Source organism: Saimiri boliviensis, chromosome 5, assembly GCF_048565385.1.
Source record: "Saimiri boliviensis isolate mSaiBol1 chromosome 5, mSaiBol1.pri, whole genome shotgun sequence".
Taxonomy (NCBI): domain Eukaryota; kingdom Metazoa; phylum Chordata; class Mammalia; order Primates; family Cebidae; genus Saimiri; species Saimiri boliviensis.
Window position 1 is genome coordinate 9,064,532 of NC_133453.1, and position 20,218 is coordinate 9,084,749.

The following is a 20,218-nucleotide window of genomic DNA, read 5'->3' on the forward strand; positions in this document are numbered from 1 at the left end:
CAGCCCTGTCCTTGGAGACCCAAGAAAGTTTGGCTCAGACCCCGCCTTCTGGAGCAGGGTCTCAAGTCCCTCCTGCCCTGGTTAGGACTTCCAGGGGTGGGGGTGGGGAGGCAGGAGTGGTGGCAGCTGCCTTCCCCAGTCGGGCACTTGCACTGAGTCACTCTGTGGGTGGCTCCTCTGCCACCATCCTTGTGTTCAGTCTGGTTCTCACCCCACTCTCAGTTCTTGACAGCCTGTAAACCTACCAAAGCTTCCCCCTCATTGGGCATCCCCCTCCCTGAACTTACCTCTCCCTGAGAATCCCCCTCACTCAGCATCCCTCTCCCTGAACATCTCTATCCCTGAACTTCCCCCTCCCTGAGAATCCTCCTCACTCAGCATCCCTCTCCCTGAACATCTCCATTTCTGAACTTGCCCCTCCCTGAGATACCTCCTCACTCAGCATCCCTCTTCCTGAACATCTCCATCCCTGAACTTCCCCCTCCCTGAGAATCCCCCTCACTCAGCATCCCTCTCCCTGAACATCATCATCCCTTAGCTTCCCCCTCACTGGCTTCCCCTCCCTGAACTTCCCCCTCCCTGAGCATCTCCCTCCCTGAGCTTCTCCCTCCCTGGGCATGCCCCTCCCCATCTTTTCCCTGGGCATCCCCCCACCCATCCCACTGAGCTCTCTGTGTGACCCATCTTCCCTGGAATTTACAAAGCCTTTGTTTCCTTCTCACTTCTGAGCTCCTTGCCTTTCCATTTCGCCCTCTGGTGCTCCTAGATGCAATTTTCTTACCCTCTTTTGCAGACCAGTTTCTCTCCACCTCTTTATTCTCCTCCATGCCCACACTTTGCCAAATTCATCAATGGCCTCCATGATCAGGAAGCACTGCCACTGAGCGGACCATCTGTCCCGCATCCCCTGTCCCCCACCCTCCCGTTTTCTCCCTCTCTCTGCTCTGGGAGAGGCGGCCCAGAAGCCTCCTCGGTGTTTTCTGAAGGGTAAATCATCTGTGAGGAATGGCAGTTTCTTGGTGAGGTTACGTGCGCAGGGACGGGACCCATTCAGAGAAAATCATCTGTAGAAATACTCATTGTCTAACGCTGCTTCTCCTTTGCCACCCTCTGTTGTAATGGCTGATAGAGCGAAATACTCATTTCGTAGTCTCCCTTCAGATAGGCTAGCCATGTGATGTTTTAACCTGTGGGATGTCCTGCAGGGGCTTTATGGAAGTTTTTTTTTGTTTGCTTGGTTTTTGTTTGTTTGTTTGTTTGTTTGTTTTGAGATGGAGTTTTATTCTTCTTGTCGAGGTTCGAGTACAATGGCATGATCTCAGATCATCACCGCAACCTCTACCTCCTGGGTTCAAGCAATTCTCCTGCCTCAGCCTCCTGAGTAGCTGGGATTACAAGCACCTGCCACCACGCCCATCTAATTTTTGTATTTTTAGTAGAGATGGGGTTTCACCATGTTGGCCAGGCTGGTCTTGAACTCCTTGACCTCAGGTGATCCACCTGCCTCCGCCTCCCAAAGTGCTGTGATTACAGGAGTGAGCCCCTCTGCCTGGCCTATGGAAAAGTTTTGCTTCTTGATGACAGCAGTCAGAAATGGCTACCCCTCTTCTGCCTGAACATAGGTGCTAAGTGTGCAGCTGTGGCTGTCAGTTTGCAACCTGGGGCCAACAGATCTGAGGACAAAAGCCAACTTGCCATGGAGGCAGGGCTGAGCAGAGGGCAAAGTGCCTGGATCCTTTAGCTTTGGTAGACAGTGGAACCAACGTGGTCACCTCCGCCTCTCTATTATCATTATGTGAGAAAAAGGAAACCTTATGTGCTTAAGCTACAATTCCTAGAGCTTTCTGTTTCTTGCAGCCCAGTGTATTACTGATTCGCGGTCCATTGAAAGAGGCCAGGTAGCCCTGTTGGTCTGGAGAGTTCTTTCTGGCTTCCCGGAAAACTATGCCTGTGAGTGTGACTTCCTGGGGCAGAAGAAGGAGTTCCATGTCAGTCAGAGTGGACTGGTCCTGACAGCACCGTGGTGCTGGGGGAGCAGGTGCCGCTGGTGGCAACTGCGGTGACCCTGGGAGCCTGTGCAAGAGGCACTCCCTCCGGTTTTGTGTGACATTTTGGGGTTGTCTCCTCTGGAAGTCCACAGCCACTTGAGCAGGGTCTAATAGAACTGAGGACTCGCCTGGTGGACCAAGACCTGCTGCCATCAGCACTACCACAAGGCAGAGAGAAGCCAAGACTGTGACTGAGGGTCTTAGGCACACTCTTTTTTTTTTTTTTTTTTTTTGAGATAGAGTCTGGTTCTGTTGCCCAGGCTGGAGTGCAGTGGCGCCATCTTAGCTCACTGTAACCTCCACCTCCCAGGTTCAAGTGATTCTCCTGCCTCAGCCTCCTGAGTAGCTGGGACTACAGCCATGTGCCACCACACCTGGCGAATTTTTTGTATGTTTAGTGGAGACAGAGTATCACCGTGTTAGCCAGGATGGTCTCAATCTCCTGACTTCGTTATCTGCCCGCCTCAGCCTCCCAAAGTGCTGGGATTACAGGCATGAGCCACTGCACCTGGCTGACCCTCTCTCATCTCTGTACATAAGACAGGCCCTCCCTGAGTTTATGGATTGTTCCTGGGAAGTCTTGGACTTCCTGCTCACCTGAAAGGTGTGAGAACAAGCTGGCTTTCCTATTTAGACAGGAAATTTAAAGCTTTGTACTTTGAATTTTGTGAATAGTTCATGCTAGAAAGCAGAAGTAACTAGGGTCTGTTTTGGTTTTAAATGGTTTTTCTTTTTCCTTGGTTACATCTAAACATTCATAATCTAACCTTCTGAGTATCTGAGTTAATGAGGTCACCTATTCCCCCTGAGGGAAATGGGTTAAATCACCACCCATTAAATGTGCAGGTCATATGAAAATACTCCCACTAGAAATTCAATTTTCATAACACCCCATGACTAGGACTTATTAGACACACATTTTGCAGATTAGAAAATGGAAGCTAAGAGATGAGGAGTGGCTCAAAGTCACATTGCTGGTGTAATAAATGACACCAAAACTCTGTCACTTAAAACAACACACATTTATTATCTCACACAGTTTCTGGGGGTCTGGAATCCAGGAGCCACTTAGCTGGTGGTTTTGGCTCAGGAACTTTCAACGGGGATGCACACAAGATGTCTACTGGGCTGTGATCTCATCTGAAGGCTCTACTGGGGCAGAGGATTCACTTCCACATTCACTAATGTGGCTGTTGGTGGGAGGCCTTAGTTCCTTGCCATGCGGGCCTCTCCATAGGGATCCTCAACATGTCAGCTGGCTTCCCCAAAGTGAGAAATCCAACTGATGTGAGAATGAGGGTGAATGAGCAAGAAAGAGGCCATGATGTCTTTCCTAACTGAATCTGGGAAGTGAGGTACCATCACCTCTGCCTCATTCTGTTGGTTACCCAGACCCACCCTGGTACAGAGTTAGGGGACTGCACAAGGGTGTGAATATTGGGCATTGCTGGGGCCATCTTGGAAGTGGGCTGCCATACAAACAGACCCTTGTCTCCCAATTCCTGCAGCCTTGGCCGTTAGCCCTCAGGATAGGATTGAGTGGAGGCTGCCTTCGGGATAAGGTTGCTAGATTTAGCAAATAAAAACACAGGATAAATTTCAGATAAATGACAGTGGCCGGGCGCGGTGGCTCAAGCCTGTAATCCCAGCACTTTGGGAGGCCGAGGCGGGTGGATCACAAGGTCAAGAGATCGAGACCATCCTGGTCAACATGGTGAAACCCCGTCTCTACTAAAAATACAAAAAAAATAGCTGGGCATGGTGGTGCGTGCCTGTAATCCCAGCTACTCAGGAGGCTGAGGCAGGAGAATTGCCTGAACCCAGGAGGCGGAGGTTGCGGTGAGCCGAGATCGCGCCATTGCACTCCAGCCTGGGTAACAAGAGTGAAACTCCGTCTCAAAAAAAAAAAAAAAAAAAAACAGATAAATGACAAATGATTTTTTAGAATATGTATGCCCCCAAATAATGCATGACAACCCTGCTTTGGGGAGGAGTAGGTGCCGGGGAGCGGGGCACTGCATTCCGGTCCTCTAGAACTGTGCATTCGACCTCAGGCTGACCCCAAGTCTTTGTGGATGTTGATCCTGACCTTTCCACTCCAGTCCTCAGCTTCCCAAAGGGATCTGGGCAGAATGGTCAAGGCAGAAAGAGCTGGGAAAGGACACTCGGGTTTGGAGGAAGGGAGGTGTCCTCAACCTCAGTTCCAGGTAAGGCCTCAGAAGCCTGAAATTGAAGGGTGGGTGGGAAGAGGGAGCCTGGGGGAGCCAGAGAGTGAAGGTGCAGATTCCTGCCTGCTCTACCCCACACCTTGCAGGAGGGGGAGCAGAGAAGGGCGCTAACTGTCTCACCCTAATCAGAGCTCTCCCGCTGAGGCCACCTCGAGTGGCCTCCCCCCTGGCCCCCAAGCCGGCCTCCTGCTTCCCCCCAAATCTTCCTGCCCACCCCCTCTAGCCGACGTCCACCCTCAGACCATCTCAGGTGGCCCCTGTGTCGATTTGCAGAGGAACCACTGAGCCTTGAGGAGTGGCTGTTCTCTCCCTTCCTCGGACTCTGCCCAGCCTAAGGGGTGCGAACCTCAGGGCTAGAAGTCAGTCTCATGAGGGACTGTGGCTCCTCTCAGACCTGCTGTCTCCTGGCTCCCCCACAGCCCACTCTAGATGAAGCGCTTATCCTCCACGTGGTAGGAGTAGGGGTCTCCAGGGAAAGGCTGGGGTGGGGGCTGGTTATAGACCCCCTGCAGGAAGATCCAGGCTGTGCCCACCACCATAACAGGTGTCACCACAAATAGGCAGAGGCGGTCCACTGTGCGGGCCACCCTGTTCCAGCTGTCTTTCTCCTGTGGGTGGGGGCAGAGAGAGTGGGGTGAGAAGGGACTCAGACCACAGAGCCCCACCCCCAAGCTGGGGCCCAGTCAGGGAGGCAGAGGCACGGCTCAGTGTGTCTGCAGAGGCCGCCTCGGGCTTGCAGCAGACAGGATGTGCCAGCTTGTCCCCAGCAAGGGCCCAGGCCCCTCTGGCCACAGACAGGACTGGTCACCCTGTTGAGGAGGCAGAGAATAGACTCTAGCCTCCCTCTCCACTCTAACACAGGGCTTCAGGGCTGGAGAGGAGCTGGGGCCCAGGGGTCTCTCTTGGGGGCCAAGGAAGGTGGACAGGCCCCTTTCCTCCCTCTCCTCTCTCTCCCCTACCCCAGCAAGTCAGGTCTGCTGCCGGTCCCTATGTGAATTGGGAAAAGGTGCCCTTTTCTCAAGAGAGAATTTTTAGAAGTTGTATAATGTTGAATAGCCGTATATGGCTACCTTGTAAATGTCTGGTTCTGTCTGGGAGCATCGGGCTTGAAACTGAGTAGGGACAGAAAATGATTGGCAGCTGAGAGAAAGAAGGGACCCTAAGGGATGCTCAGAGTGTGGCCTGGACAGGGTGGGGCTGTGCCTATGTGTGTGCCGGCCCCAGTGCTGCTGTGTTGCGTGCCTGGAATCTGTATCACATTAACTCCATCTAAGTTGCTGTGTGTCTCTAAGGGGAACCCTGCCCTCTTAAGATAGGATACACTTAAAAGAATCAAAGAAATTTTTAAAAAAATCAAAAAAAGAAGAAAACAAGAACAACGACAACAAAAAGATAGGATACACTTAATCAGTGCCCAGCTTGAACACCTGTGCATGGCAATCCTGTGGCCCCTTACCTCATTGTAATTGTTCTGGTCCCTCATGTGGTTAACAATGAAGTTTGCCCCGTCCACAGCTGGCTTTAGCTCACTGAAGAGTTCCTGCTGGGCCTGCTCAGAGCTTGCTGGGGGCCGGCCTATAGACAAGGGGCCAGAGAGGGTGTGAGACCTGCCCCCACCCATCTCCCACAGATGGGCTGAAAACCAAGACCAGCAGGGACCCACGTGCAGTGGTGAGGCGCCGGGCCAGCCCATGCCGCTCTGACTGCTTCTCGAACATGAGGTCGCTGCGGGACTTGAGTGAGAAGTACTCCTCCGCCTTGGACATGTAGCCCAGGGAGCTGCTCCTCCTCACCAGGGCCCCGGGGCTGGGTCCATCCTCCGCCGGGCGGGACATGTGCAGGAGCTCCGGCAGCGTCTCCAGGAAGAGCTGGGGCCGGGTCAAGGAGCCACAAGAAAGGTATTTTTTTTTTTTTTTTTTTTTTTTTGAGATGGAGTTTCACTCTTGTTACCCAGGCTGGAGTGCAACGGCGCGATCTCGGCTCACCGTAACCTCCGCCTCCTGGGTTCAGGCAATTCTCCTGCCTCAGCCTCCTGAGTAGCTGGGATTACAGGCACGCGCCACCATGCCCAGCTAATTTTTTGTATTTTTAGTAGAGACGGGGTTTCACCATGTTGACCAGGACGTTCTCGATCTCTTGACCTCGTGATCCACCCACCTTGGCCTCCCAAAGTGCTGGGATTACAGGCTTGAGCCACCGCGCCCGGCCTTTTTTTTTTTTTTTTTTTTTTGAGACGGAGTCTCACTCTGGTGCCAGGCTGGAGCACAGTGGTTCCATCTCAGCTCACTGCAACCTCCACCTCCCGGGTTCAAGTGATTCTCCTGCCTCAGCCTCCCAGGTAGCTGGGATCACAGGCATACACCAACACACCCAGCTAATTTTTATAATTTTTGTAGAGACGAGGTTTCACCATGTCGGCCAGGATGGTCTCTATCTCTTGACCTCATGATCTGTCCACTTTGGCCTCCCAAGGTGCTGGGATGACAGGTGTGAGCCACCACGCCCGCCCAAGAAAGGCCATTTTACAAACATGGGGTAACCGCTACATGTCCTAACATCTGTGACTTCATTCCTGGCTTCCATAAGGTGCCCCCGAGTCTGACTCTGTCATTGATGTCCCCAACTTCCTGCTGATGCACACGTAGGTTGCTTCTAGCTCCCCCACATCACCCACAGTGCGGAGCAGAACCCACTCACTAAAAATGATTAATTAAAGACCAAAAAGTAGGGTAAATGCCCCAAATGCTAGGCTCTCCCCCATCAAATGCTGAAAGACAAAAAGAGTTGCTAAGGCCGGGTGCGGTGGCTCACGCCTATAGTCCCAGCATGTTGGGAGGCCGAGGTGGGCAGATCACCTGAGGTCAGGAGTTCAAGACCAGCCTAGCCAACATGGTGAAACCCTGTCTCTACTAAAAATACAAAAATTAGCCAGGTGTGGTGGTGGGTGCCTGTAATCCCAGCTACTCAGGAGGCTGAGGCAGGAGAATCACTTGAAACTGGGAAGCAGAGATTGCAGTGAGCTGAGATCAAACCACTGCACTCTAGCCTGTCTGACAGAGGGAGACTCCATCTCAAAAAAAAAAAAAAAAAAAAAAAAAAAAAAAAAAAGAGTTGCTAAACTGCCTTCAGAGCAGCCAGCCTGCCCTGTAGTAGCCAAGAGGCAAGGGCACCCCCTCCCGAGCACCCTGGCTGCTCGGTCATCCCCTTCTTCCTTATGAGTTGCAGCTTACAGTGGAATGACCAAATCTTAAGTATATAGCTAGGCAAATTTTTACAGATGCATTCTACTGGGTAATCACCACCCAGATGAGATAGTGAACACGATCCCCAAAAATCTCCCTCACACCTGCCCCGGCTCAGTTCCCTCCCAGCTCCAGATACAGCCACCATTCTGACTTCTGTCACCAAGCATTGGTTTTGCCTGTTCTTGAACTTACAAAGTGAACCCTGCAGTTTGCTGCTGCATCTGGTTTCTTTTCTTTTCTTTTTTTGAGACAGAGTCTCACTCTGTTGCCCAGGCTGGAGTGCAGTGGTGCTATCTCGGCTCACTGCAACCTCCGCCTCCCAGGTTCAGGCCATTCTCCTGCCTCAACCTCCTGAGTAGCTGGGATTACAAGCGCTCGCCACCACACCCAGCTAACTTTTGTATTTTTAGTAGAGACAGGGTTTCACCATGTTGGCCAGGCTGGTCTTAAACTCCTGACCTATGGTGATCCACCCACCTCGGCCTCCCAAAGTGTTGGATTACAGGCGTGAGCCACCGCGCCCGGCCTGCCTCTGGTTTCATGGAACACTGTGCCAGGAGGTTCACGTGTGAAGGGATGCAGCAGCTGCTGGTGCTTCTGCACTGCTGAGCTGCACTCCCATGGGAGCATATGCCCAGTGTCTACCCATTCTGCAGATGGCCTTTGGACAACTTCCAGTTTTTGTTTTTGTTTTTTTGTTTTTTTTTTTGAGACGGTGTTTTGTTGCCCAGGCTGGAGTGCAGTGGTGCAATCTCGGGTCACTGCAACCTCCACCTCCTGGGTTCAAGAAATTCTCATACCTCAGCCTCCTGAGTAGCTGGGATTACAGGCACCCACCACCACACCTGGCTAATCTTTTTTTTTTTTTTTTTTTTTTTTTTTTGAGACGGAGTTTCGCTCTTGTTACCCAGGCTGGAGTGCAATGGCGCGATCTCGGCTCGCTGCAACCTCCACCTCCTGGGTTCAAGCAATTCTCCTTCCTCAGCCTCCTGAGTAGCTGGGATCACAGGCACGCGCCACCATGGCTAGCTAATGTTTTGTATTTTTAGTAGAGACGGGGTTTCACCATGTTGACCAGGATGTTCTCGATCTCTTGACCTCATTATCCACCCGCCTCGGCCTCCCAAAGTGCTGGGATTACAGGCTTGAGCCACTGTGCCCAGCCGCCTGGCTAATTTTTGTATTTTTAGTAGGTTTCACCATGTTTGCCAGGCTGATCTTGAACTCCTTGACCTCAGGTGATCCGCCTGCTTCAGCCTCCCAAAGTGTTGGAATTACAGGTATGAGCTACTGTGCCTGGCCCAGCTTTTTTTTTTTTTTTTTTTTTTAAGAGACAAGATCTCAATCTGTTGCCCAGGCTGATGTGCAGTGGTGTGATCATAGCACATTGCAACCTCCAACTCCTGGGTTCCACTGATCCTCCCACCTCAGCCTCCTGAGTAGCTGACTCCAGGCATGAGGCACTGTATCTGGCTCAATCTCTAGCTTTTGACTATTGAGAGTGCTCATTTTCTTCACGTTTTTTTTGAGACCAGGTCTCACTCTGTTGCCCAGGGTGGAGTGCCCTGGTGCCATCACAGCTCACTGCAGCTTTGATCTCCCAGGCTCAAGTGATCCTCCCACATCAGCCTCTTGGGTAGCTGGATCTACAAGCCTGTGCCACCACAGCTGGCTATTTTTTTTTTTTTATTTTTTGTAGAGACAAGGGTGTCACTATGCTGCCCAGGCTAGTCTCCAACTCCCTGGTTCAAACAATTCTCCTGCCTCAGCCTCCCCAAGTGCCAGGACTACAGTGGTGAGCCATCATGCCGGGCCGAGTGCTCACCTTCTTGACCCCCTCAGACAGCACGTGGGTGCTGGGTGTTCGAAAGTGGATGTTGAGCACGATGACACATATCACCACAACCATGGTGACCAGCACCATGTCGAAGAGCAGGAACCTGTGGACACACACTCAGCTTGGAGCCCCAGGGCTGGGCTGGGCCAGCAGTCGGGGGCTGGGCTTGGGCGCCACTCACTTGCCGATGAGGGGGATGGCCATGGATGTGGCGGGCAGCCGCTTGGAGATGAGCAGCAGGAAGACGGACTGAGCCAGGAGCACGGAGATGGCCACTGATGTCTTCTCACCACCTGGGGAAGCCAGACTTAGCTGTGTCCTTGGGGCCCCAATCCTAGAGGGTCCTGCTGTAGCCCCTGGCACCTCTGTTTACACATGGTACCCTGATGGAAATCATGGGCTATGGAGATAGAGTGCCTGGGTGCAAATCTCAGCTCTGCCACTTACTAGCTGGGTGACCTTGGGCAAGTAGCCCAACCTCTCTGTGCATCAGTTTTCTCAACTGTTAAATGTGGTGAGAGAGACATCAGCTGTCACCATTAGCCTGCCTCCACCACTGAACCCTCCTGGAGCACAGATCTGTGTGTCACTCCCTGCTTAGAAAGCACCAGGGTGTCCTCCTACCACCAGGATAACACCCCAACTCCCAGCCTCTCACTTAAAGACCCCAGGCCAGTGCTGTCCTCCTCTTTCCACCTGAGCTCCTGCGTGTGATGGCAAGGGTGGGAAGAGGGGCTCCACTATGAGGTCCCCTCAGCCCCTGCCCAGCCCCTCCTCATCAGCATTGCTCCTCCTGCCTGGGGTGGCCCACCCCGTCCTGCTCAAGTCCACTCAGGCTCCCCCTCCTCTAGGAGCCCTCCCACCCCACTGCAGATGGAACGTGCCCCCTTCTCCCTCCTCAAGTCCTGAGGTTTCTGCCCTGTCTGCCAGGGGCACGGGCTGGGTGGCCTTTGACCCTGGGACTCACTGTGCCTTGCTCGTAGTAAATATTCTGAACTTGTAAACCACTGCCTCCTAGAGTCAGGGTGGGCATCGAGGGGTTTTCTGCTTCACACCCTGCTGTCCTACAGACCATTATTCACCCACTGGTTCGACAGTTGAGGGCCTCCTGTGTTCAGGGCTCACGGTCACACACTGGTGACCATGAGAGACTTGGTCTCTGTCCTGACAGAGAGACAGCTTGGCAGTTCTTCTGAGAGTCGGGGGAAGTAGCATCTTGGAGATACCCTGCCCTGTCTATTTTCGGATGTCGCACAGGGTCCTACAGCCCTCCTCCTGGGCAGCCACCTGGCCCTCACACCTGGACCCCTTGGGGGCAGGGAGCTCCAGGAATGGAGACCCCAGGTAGTTCCCAGGAGGAAGCGAGGGACAGGGCTGGGGCTGGTTGGGCTGGGGCTGGTTGTGCTTGGGTGGGCTTTCGGGGGGGAGCAGGGGGTGGGGCCTGGAGGCTCACTGTCGGCCGGGAGGTAGAAGACCAGGTTGACCATGAAGGAGATGAGCACACAGGGCACCAGGATGTTGATGACATAGAAGAGGGGCTTGCGGCGGATGATGAGGTAGAAGGTGACATCCTGGCGGCTGGGGCTGTCCAGAGGTGCTCTGGGGTCCACGTTGACCCTGGCCGGCCGGTGGACTATCTCCCATTCCCCATTCTCTGTGGGAGGCACATGGATACCTTAGGCTCAGGCCGGGCCAAAGGAGCTGAGCAGGGCCTCGGGACAGAATGAGGGGCTGGTCGGGGCGAGCCACTCCAGACACGTGGCAGGGCTGTCTGGGGTCCTGTTGGTGGGCATCATTGACTGGGAGGTTGGGATGGAAGTTTCCATCTGTGAGGGGGAAATTTTCCTCTGTGACTGATCTTTTTTTCCTCTTTTTGGAAAAAATAGAAGCTGAGTCCATACAGGGCTCAAATAAGGAATGTGTTTTGGCTCAAAAGATACCCAAGCCAACAATAGATATTGCAGATTAGAGACACCGAGTCAAACAAATGCTCTCAGACGCTGAGCCTGTCTTCAAAGACAAAGAAAGCCTCATCGACATTAATTGAGCTGCTCCCCCTCGGCCCGGGCCTTGGGGATAATAACGAGCCAGTGAGAGTGAAACTATCCCCGCCATGATGTGCCAGCCTGGGACAGTGGGACAGGACCCTTCTGATGGATGGGACAAGTGGTAGGCCCCATGGAGAATCTGAGCCTGGGCACAGACCGGGGATGAGGATGTCAGGAGGGTTCGAATACCCCCCATCAAGATGTCACACCCCTGCCAACCACACCCCTGGGCTCTCCAGGCCCAGGAAGGACGAAACCCATCAGCCACAGGCATTTCCTGTATGAGAGGCATGACTTCCGGGCCTGAGCAGGTGTGGGGAGGCCCCTGGCACTGTCTCTCTCTGCCTTTGGGATATCTTTGCCTTCAGGAAGTGAGTGTCTGGGTGACTCTCTGCGGACAGGCACGTGTCTGCCCGTCTGTATCTAGCTGCATGTGTGAGTAGCTGTGTGTCTGTGTCTGAGGGGTGTGTGTGTGTGTGTGTGTGTGCACATGTGTATCTTTGGGGTGGGCAGTGCCAGTGTGTCTGTGCCTGTGCGTGTATGTCTGAGGGACCTGTCTGCCCACCAGCGGCTGTTCCCAGCACCTGTGAAGCCTTCAGGGTCAATGATGATCCACTCCACGGTGTAGCTGCGATCGTCTTCGGTGTCCTGCTTCAGGCTCAGAGTGATCTCTTTGGCCGTGTACTTGAGGGAGCTGGGGAGGGCAATAGGCAGACAGTGACACTCAACCACTGGTTGGGGCCACAGAGTAGGGGAGGGTTGGTAAGGGAGGACAGTTATGGGAGAGGGCGGCACTCATCCAGACAGGGCAGGGTGCTCTGCCTGAGGACACTTCAGTCACTTCCTTTGGCCCCTGGCAGGGTGCCTTGGGGTGAGGGGTGGCTGGAGAAATGGGCACACCTGAACTTGAGCGAGCAGTTCTGCCAGTCGAAGGGGAAATAGGTGACAGAGATGGGGCAGAAGGAGCGGAAGATGGCAGGCGGCAGCCAGTACACAAAGCCATAGTCATAGACGAGCACATTGCAGGAGTAGGAGATCTGGAAGGAGCCGTCGTTGCTGGGGGACAGGGACAAGAACCACAGTAAGCTCTGGCCGCTCAGGACTGGCAGAGCTGTGGGAGGTGCAGGAGGCTTAAGCAAGGAGGCAGGGTGACAGAGGGGAGATGGAGGGGCTTTCTCAACTTGTTCTCCAGCACAATCTCTGGGAGCCACACCATGTCCGGGGGCAGGCGCAGGACACTGATGTTTCCAAATTCTTCAGCATTCCACATCAGCCGGCTGTCTTTCCAGCCCTGGAAGCCCAGAGGCACGTCAGCAGTACGCTCTGCAGCTGGCCAGCCTCCTGGTCCCCTACTTCCCTGAGAGAAGACTGAACAGGGTCTGAGAGCCTTGACAGAAGAGGTTTGGGAAGGCAGGTACAGAGTGCAGATTCAGGTCTGTCGTGGACAGCTGTGCAGGATGCTCACTGCATGTCTAAGGGAGCACTATTTCCACTGTGGGCATAGATGGTCTGTGTCTGTATTGTGGACTTTTGGCAGGCTGGGGGAGAGTGTTTTCTAATAAAAATCAAGATAAGGTAGCAATTTTCCAACACATGAATCCTAATCCACTTGAAGGTGCCATCAGGGCTGGTGAGGGCACTAAGTGAAGGAAGCCCTGAATCCCCCACCACGTCAACGGCTCTGTGAGAGGTATTCTTACGTGCTCTATCCACACATTGGTAGTGAGGGTCTCCTCAACTTCTTTCTGTAATCAGACGGGAGGGCCATCCTTCAGGCCACATCATTCTTTTACCCACACACATTAACCCACTCTCTCTCTCTCTCTCTCTCTCTCTCTGAGATGGAGTCTTGCTCAATTGCCAAGGCTGAAGTGCAGAGATATGATCTTGGCTCACTGCAATCTGCAACCTCTGCCTCCCAGGTTCAAGCAATTCTCCTGCCTCAGCTTCCCTAGTAGCTGGGATTACAGGTGCATGCCATCACTCTCGGCTAATTTTTGTATTTTTAGTAAAGATGGGGTTTCGCCATGCTGGCCAGGCTGGTCTCAAACTTCTGACCTCAGGTGATCCGCCCACCTCAGATTCCCAGAGTACTGAGACTACAGGTGTGAGCCGTGGCACCTAGCTTGCATTCACCCACTCTCAACTGGCACCCGGAAACCATGGCATCTGGGCCCTGAAAACTCGCAATCAGGAGTAGATGGGCAGCCAGGGAGCAGAGAGGTCGAGTGGCCTCTGAAGTGTGTCACAGATGTGGCGTGCTGTGGGTGTGGATGGGGACACCCCAGAGCTGACGCTGGAGGGGAAGGACAGCGGCCTCACAGGGCCCAGAGCAGCCAAAACATGTTTCCCAGGGAGGAGCGACCATAGGCCAGGTGGGGGCTTCCAGCTTCCTCCACGGCTATCTGGGTCCTGGGAAGCTGTCCTTGCCCTCCCTCCCAACCCATCACACGAGGGCCTCTCACCAGGGAAATGAGGTTGGAGAGCGTGAGGGCCAGGGCGACGTCCACACTCTCCTCTTTGTGTGCCACCGGCCGGAGCTCCTTGTTGTAGCGCTTCTCTTGAAACAGGTGCCGGATCAGCCGCTCCTCCTCGTTCAGCCCCTGGCTGCCTGGGGAGGGTTAGGGACAAGGACTGAATGGGGCCCTGGGCAGGGGACTCAGGGAGGAAGCTGCTCTCAGGTCCTGCTGGATCATGAGGTTGGGATGAGTGGAGGAATCCAGCCACTTCCTGGGAGTGGGGACCCCAGAAGGCGGCCCCCACAGGGAGAGATGGCAGAGTGGAAGAGGAGAGAGTGAGGGAAGGCCATGCAGTGTGGGGCCGAGTGGGCATCACGGGGGACCCCAGGGTGGGAAGGATGTCTACCCTTACCACACACGGCCAGGGCAGCCAGCAGCCCCAGCGTCAGCACTGGCCCTTCCATCCCAACCTTCTGACTGGGACTTGGCATCTGCCCCTCCCGTCTACAGGCTGTGGAATGAGGGTGGGCGGGAGAGGGGACAGGTGTTGGGGGGAGGAGGGAGTCAACGGGAAGAGGCTGCCGGAAGCACAATCTGACACCTCATGGTGGTGGGGAGCGGGCCAGCCAGGGCAGAAGCCCAAGGACATGAGGAGGCAAAGATCCCAGCCTGGGACTTCCTGAAGCTCGGTGGTGGCGGCGGGGGTGGGGAGCTGGGAAGAGACGCAGGGCACTGGGGCCAGCACAGGGTAGCCATGCCTGGGGGCGGGGCGGCAGCCAGGCCAGCTGCTGCCACTTCTCGGCAGGCAGGAGAGAGGCTCAGATGGGGGCCTCCAGCCCCTTTCCAGCTTCTGTGACCCTTGCCAACTGCTTCCAGAGGCAGCCTCGCCTGGGCCCCACCCCTGAGACTGAACGCCCACCCACCGGGCCCCATCCCAAGAAAGCTCCAGAGTTGTTTCCGTGTATTATAAATAACATTTATTAAAGCAGCTGTGATTCTCTGATTGTAAACCTGGGAAGACATGGGGGCCCAGGACCCCCACCCCATCCCACCCGCACACACCCAGCCAGCTGTGCAGCGACGGTTTGTCATTCTCAGTCCCTAGGAGCAGTAAGTCCTTCCCAGGGGCTGCGGCCCAGACATGGTTCATGGTTGCCTGGCCGGGGGAACCTGAGGGTTGAGTGGGTGGTGGCCCTTCCTCCCCAGCCCAGGCCCCTGCCCTGCATCCATCCAGGGTCCCTCGGGCTCCCCTTCTGCCAGAGCAGCCAAGCGGAAGGCCTGCAGGGCCTGCACCAGCAGCCGGGGGAGGCTTCGAGCCAGCGTGGCCGGCTCCAGGCCCACTAGGCCGCTGAAGGCCACGTACCGGCCCCCCAAGCCTGCCTGCACCCAGGCTCTGAAAAGCCCAGTCAGTGTCTTGGAGCCCAGATCTGCCAGGACCTACAGAGGGAGGAGGGGGCATCAGGGGCCCAGAAACTCACTCCTGAGTGGGAATCCCAGAGGTCACCTCCCTCCCCCTGGGCCCCAGAAACTCTCACCTAGACCCATGCTCCTCCCCTTCTCCCCACAACCCTGCTGTTCCAGCTCACTTGGACACCCCAACCCTCCCCTCTACTCACTGTCCCCGCCACCACCCCCATTGGCCTGGCCCACACTCCGCAGGCCCCACTCCCTTCCCCTAGGACCCTCTACCTCCCCCCAGAGCTGGGGCAGAGGCGACCCCAGGCTGCTGGGAGGGCATGGGGGTTGGGCCCTCTGCACCACCGTGAAGGCGTCTGGAAGCCTGGGGACCTACCTCATGAAAGTTCATGGCCAGGTGCTCCGAAGGGACCTGCAGGATCCAGGCGTGGGCCCCCTGCAGGGCAGCCAACTTCTGTCGCAAGGGCTCCAGCCCAGGGCAGCCTGCAGGAAGAGAGGCCCCGGGAGTAAGGAACGGGAGGGGGTGGCACTGCCACCGGCACCTCAGGACGGCCTCCCAGGAGGCACACTTATCTTCCTTATGCTATAGATGGGGAAACTGAGGCTCAGAGAAGTTAAGCAGTAACTTCAGGCAGAGCGTTTCTGACGCTGTTGAGGGCTAAAACCGCAAGTCCTCCAAAACAGTCATCCGCTCTATGGCTGGGAGGGGAGAGCGAGTCTACCCTGTGGCCCCACGGGGCAAGTGCTTCCCGGAGCTGGCACCCCTCCCCCGCAGAAGCGCTTCCGACCCTGTCCAGGCCCTGGGCCTACCCGCTCCCGACGGTCGGCAGGGGGCGTCATTACCGTTGGCTTCTCCGCGAGGCTCCGGCCTCCGCTTCGGGAACCGAGTGCCAGCCCACGATCCTGGAGAGGCGCAGGGTTAGGGGTCCGCCTCGGCCGGAGAAAGTGGCTCCGCCGCGCGGGTGGGGCCGGGCCGGGGCTAGGCGGGGCCGGAGGGAGCGGGGTACCTGAGTGCAGCCGCAGCTCGCGGGCGGGGTGCCGGGGAGACTCCGCGAGCGCTGGAGCGGGGCGAGCCAGGGCCGGGGCCAGGCGCCGCAGCCCCGGTCGCGGACCGAGCAGCTCCTGGGCGTTCCGCAGCAGACCGAGCAGCGTGTGCGCCAGCGAGCGCAGCTCTGCAGGCGGGACCGGAGTCCGAGCGGCGGTCAGAGGCGGGCCAGGCCCCCTCCCCTCCGCCCCTGGTCGGGGTCCCGGGGAACAGGACTCACCGCATCGCCGCCGGCGCTGCAGGCACTGTTGGTGCGCCAGGCGCGCACAGGCGCCCTGGGACCCCGGGCACAGGCGGGCGTAGAAGGCGCAGAGCAGGGAGGCATCTGCCTGCAGCTCCTGGGGCGGGTCCCAGGCCAGAAGCTCCCTGCAGCTGGGCTCGCGGCTGGAGGGGGCTGCTGCGGGAGGGACAGGGGTCCGCTCACCCTCTGTTTGGGGCTCTGGAGCCCGCATTCCTTCCCCGGAGGGAGACAGGCTTTCCTGAGGCAGAAGGGAGCTGGGAATGGGCACGGGCCGGGTAGAAACGGGCTTGTCCCACGGCTGTCGCTGGGACACTGGGGACGGGGCATTGGAAAGAGGGCGCTCACCGCTCATCTGCTCCTGGAGCCAGTCCTTGAACACCGCCACGCGGGTATAGACCCCGGGCTTCCCTGGCTCCCCGCAGCCGTCCCCCCAGGAGGTGACTCCGAACAGGACCTCTCTAGGGCGGGGGCCAGGCTCAGAACAGGTTAGGGGGCCTCCGGAATCACCCTGCGGAGCCAAGAGAGAGGACACTGCATTCACCTGCCCCGATGACGCCCACCTTACACCTGGCAGATGTGAGCTCTCCTGCAGTTGCCACTTATATCCATTTTAGCGATGAGGACAGAGGGGCTCAGAGAAGTCGAGTGACAGCCGTACATGGAAGGAAAGGACGCCGTCCTGGCCCTAGGGGAGGCTCAGCCGACCTTTTCTCATCAGACTGGGTTCATACCTGGCACGAGTCCACGCCCCCTGCCAGGTACCCGGCGCAGAGCATGGTGCTGGGGCGCAGCCCGGACCCCAGGGCCTTTCTGCAGGTGTCGGCGCTGAGCAGGGGAACACGGGCCTCCCTCACTGCCTCAGCCTCAGGCCCATCTACAGAGAAAGGGTGGAAGGCTCAGGGGTGGAAGGCAAGAGCCCCGTCTTGAGAGTCCCCTTCCCGCCACCCCCCTTAATTCCTCCCCCTTTGAAAGAACAGGCAGAATTTTTCCAAGGCAGCCGGGCCTCCTCACACTCCGTCACCTCGGACCCCCAATTCTTCCCACCACGTGTCGGCTCACCCAGGCCCGGTACCTTCGAAGAGGGCCCCCCAGCCCGCGATGGCACAGGCGGTGCCTGCAGGGGGCTCCTGGGGCTCCTGGGGCAGGCACACGGGTCGTGCCGGCCCCTCCGGGCTCACTGGCGTCCACAGCTGCACCAGGGCCAGGTCGTTGTGGAAGGTCCGCGGGTCAAACTGAGGAGGGGGAGGCGGCGCAGGGTCAAGGAGGCGCGCGTGGGCGTGCGGTGCCCAGCTCCGGGGGCTGGGGACTGCCTTCTCACCTTGGGGTGGGGAAGGATGCGGTTCACGGGCACCTCCTCTGCTTGCTCCCCCCGGGGCCCCTCGGCCAGCGTCACAGTCCACAGAAGCTCATTCGGGGCGCTGCGAGGCGAGAGGCGGCTGAGACTCAGGAAGGACAAGGGCGCGCGCAGCGGGTCCCTTGGGGACCCTACCCCTCTTCCCGCACGCCACCCCATCCGGGCTGGCATCCTGGTGGGGCGGGCGCGGCGCCTTGAGACGGGGAAGCCCAGGGCAAAGCCGCCGCCAGGGGTCAGCAGAGACCAGCTTTCCCGCCCTTCGCCCGCTGGACAACCCTGCAGGTTCGAGGCTCAGTGCTGGGAACCCCGGCTGGGAGGGTCTGGGGGTTTGACTTACCCCACAAAACAGTGCGCCGCCGTGAGCACCCAGGACGCCGCCACCAGGACGCCGCCGCACAGAGGCTGCCCACCGAGCTGCAGCCTCACCAGCCAGGGCCATGCCCCAGGCGGCGCCGCGCTGCCCCCTACGATGCGCCCGTGGGCCCGCGTCACATTGGCAGTGCTCGGGCGCCTCTCGCCGCACGGCCCTAGAAAGGCACAAGGGGTGTCACGAGGGACACGTTCTGGCCATCCTCGCCTTCGAGGCCTACCCGGCTCTCGGGCCTTCCCCCTGGAACCTTTTCAGCCTCACCTGGCTCAGGTGGGTCCTGAAGGGGAGCTTGAGGCCTGGGGCGCCCAGATCCTGCGGAGAAACACACCTTTGAGACTTACTGCCGACCTCTTGCCTGTCCTCACGCCGGGCTGGGCTGAGTCCCTCTCTCCCCATCTCTCCTTTTGCGCTCAGCCCTCCAGCCCACACGGGTTCTGTTTCAGCAACCATGAACTTCTCCTGGTCACCTCACCAGCCAAGTGTTTCGCATGTGGTTTCCATTTGGAGAGACAGACCTTCATGACAGTGGCCTTGGTTGCAGCCCAAGTCAGTCTTTGCCCCCAAGAGGGGCGTGAAGACTGAAGGGAGGGACAGGGGCAGCAGCATGGGCCCGAGGTAGGCAGCAAGTTCACTGGGGCACAGGGGGCAGGGTGGGCACCTTGGCACTCATACGATCTGTGCTGGATCTCCATCGCCACTCGGTTTATTGCCCACTGGGCACTCCTCTGGGCCGTCTGCAATGCCTGAGTCCCCTGGGCCGACAGAACTGCTGGGACAGGGGGCACACAGTCACGAGTGGTTGGGGAAGAGCCTCAGCCTCAGCCTCAGCTTCCTGGCCCCAGCCCTGAGCCCTGCCTCGGGAGTCCCACGGGGACACAAGCTGGGCTCCCCGAGCCGGGGAACGGGATGAGGAGGGGAGCAAGCCCCCGGGACGCTGGGCCCAGCACTCAGAGCAATAGTTCCAGGTTTTCACCTGAGATATCTGCCTAATTCCACTGGAATCTTTGCAAAGTGTTTTCCTTAATTTTTTTTTTTTTTTTAAGACACCACCCCAAAGATACGGACATCACAGAACTCAGGCTTATTGACTGAAAGTAGCTGTGTTTGCGTGGCCCACCTTCGGCCCCGACAGCCAAGGCCGTGGTGCCGTCCCGGGCGTTCCTGTCTGTCCCGCAGCGCCTTCTCTCCCTTCCTTTGGACAGAGCCTGACAGCTCCTCTTTCTTTCCCGCCACACCTTCCCCCGCTCCTCTCCCACCTAGATCTCAGTTCTTTGCCCCTTCTTGCAGCAGGGTGGGCAGAAGGGGCCAAAGGTCCTTATGAGAGGGGTGACAAGCTCTCCTGTCTCCGCCTGCCTGGGGTCCGACTTCCTCTACGTTTCTGCCGACTCCGCAGCTCTCAGACCAGCCCGGCTTACCTTGCAGGGTGCTGGGGGGCAGGCGCGTGTACAGTGGGTGCCCATGGGCAAACCATGAGCTTGGGAGAGGCAGCAGCAGCAGCACAGCCAGTAGCATGGTGACCAGGAGCTGGGGTGAGAGACCCCCGTCCTCTCTCCTCCTCGGAGTCCACCTTCCTGGTGCCTATCCTTTGGTGCCCGCCTTCTGCTGCCTTTCTGCCCCCGGGCACTGAATTCTTGTCCCTCAAATCATATGACCCCGTTCTCTTACATCAAAATTACCCGCCTCCCTGGTCAGCCCTCACCTGGCCCTTAACTCCTAGGAGCCCACAGGGTAATGGGGCTGCAGGGTCTTTTATAGAGGACAGGCTGGGGGAGGGGAGCATGGGAGGGCAGCCAAGATTGGGGGAGGAGTGGGGTAGTGGGCTTGACCTTCACCTTTGAAGTCTCATCATCCCAGCTCTGAGCCCCCCTTCTGTCAAAGGAGCCCTTGTTTCTGCGGCTCCATCAAAGGGGCCAAGACAGGGAAGAAG

General features: G+C 57.2%; 2 protein-coding genes across 4 annotated transcripts; both read right to left on the bottom strand.

The window, feature by feature from the left end:
- Positions 1-3,070: 3,070 nt before the first annotated feature.
- On the bottom strand, positions 3,071-14,329 carry CHRND (cholinergic receptor nicotinic delta subunit). Of its 2 annotated transcripts, XM_010347198.3 has the most exons (12): positions 14,278-14,329; positions 13,872-14,017; positions 13,107-13,151; positions 12,588-12,697; positions 12,307-12,462; positions 11,991-12,100; positions 10,812-11,012; positions 9,540-9,651; positions 9,347-9,461; positions 5,940-6,144; positions 5,733-5,851; positions 3,071-4,884 (listed from the first exon to the last, which is right to left on the bottom strand). In XM_010347198.3, the coding sequence occupies exons 1-12, from the start codon at positions 14,327-14,329 to the stop codon at positions 4,702-4,704; spliced, it is 1,554 nt and encodes a 517-aa protein (XP_010345500.3). In that variant the 3' UTR covers positions 3,071-4,701. The 2 variants fall into 2 exon arrangements, with proteins under 2 accessions (XP_010345500.3, XP_074254762.1); XM_074398661.1 differs by lacking the exons at positions 10,812-11,012; positions 11,991-12,100; positions 13,107-13,151; positions 13,872-14,017; positions 14,278-14,329 and having other exon boundaries at positions 12,588-12,690.
- A 490-nt stretch (positions 14,330-14,819) lies between these two features.
- Positions 14,820-20,014, bottom strand: PRSS56 (serine protease 56). Of its 2 annotated transcripts, none has more exons than XM_003936721.3 (13): positions 19,707-20,014; positions 18,950-19,057; positions 18,553-18,603; positions 18,259-18,448; positions 17,886-17,985; positions 17,640-17,799; positions 17,299-17,441; positions 16,913-17,075; positions 16,547-16,720; positions 16,289-16,453; positions 16,125-16,184; positions 15,658-15,764; positions 14,820-15,302 (listed from the first exon to the last, which is right to left on the bottom strand). In XM_003936721.3, the coding sequence occupies exons 1-13, from the start codon at positions 19,801-19,803 to the stop codon at positions 15,012-15,014; spliced, it is 1,809 nt and encodes a 602-aa protein (XP_003936770.1). In that variant the 5' UTR covers positions 19,804-20,014; the 3' UTR covers positions 14,820-15,011. The 2 variants fall into 2 exon arrangements, with proteins under 2 accessions (XP_003936770.1, XP_039326015.1); XM_039470081.2 differs by having other exon boundaries at positions 16,547-16,723; positions 19,707-19,938.
- Positions 20,015-20,218: the final 204 nt, after the last annotated feature.

Bases quoted from the DNA above. Each gene is read 5' to 3' on its own strand.
- CHRND (XM_010347198.3), bottom strand. From the start codon at position 14,329: ATGGAAGGGCCAGTGCTGACGCTGGGGCTGCTGGCTGCCCTGGCCGTG. The intron at 11,013-11,990 runs GTGCTGGGAACA...TGCCTCCCACAG, and splicing joins TGACCCTGAAGGCTTCACAG to AGAATGGGGAATGGGAGATA. The intron at 9,462-9,539 runs GTGAGTGGCGCC...GTGTGTCCACAG, and splicing joins GCCATCCCCCTCATCGGCAA to GTTCCTGCTCTTCGACATGG.
- PRSS56 (XM_039470081.2), bottom strand. From the start codon at position 19,803: ATGCTACTGGCTGTGCTGCTGCTGCTGCCTCTCCCAAGCTCATGGTTT. The intron at 17,800-17,885 runs GTGAGAAGGCAG...CCCCCTCCTCAG, and splicing joins GCATCCTTCCCCACCCCAAG to TTTGACCCGCGGACCTTCCA. The intron at 17,442-17,639 runs GTACCGGGCCTG...CTTTCTCTGTAG, and splicing joins CTGGGGGGCCCTCTTCGAAG to ATGGGCCTGAGGCTGAGGCA.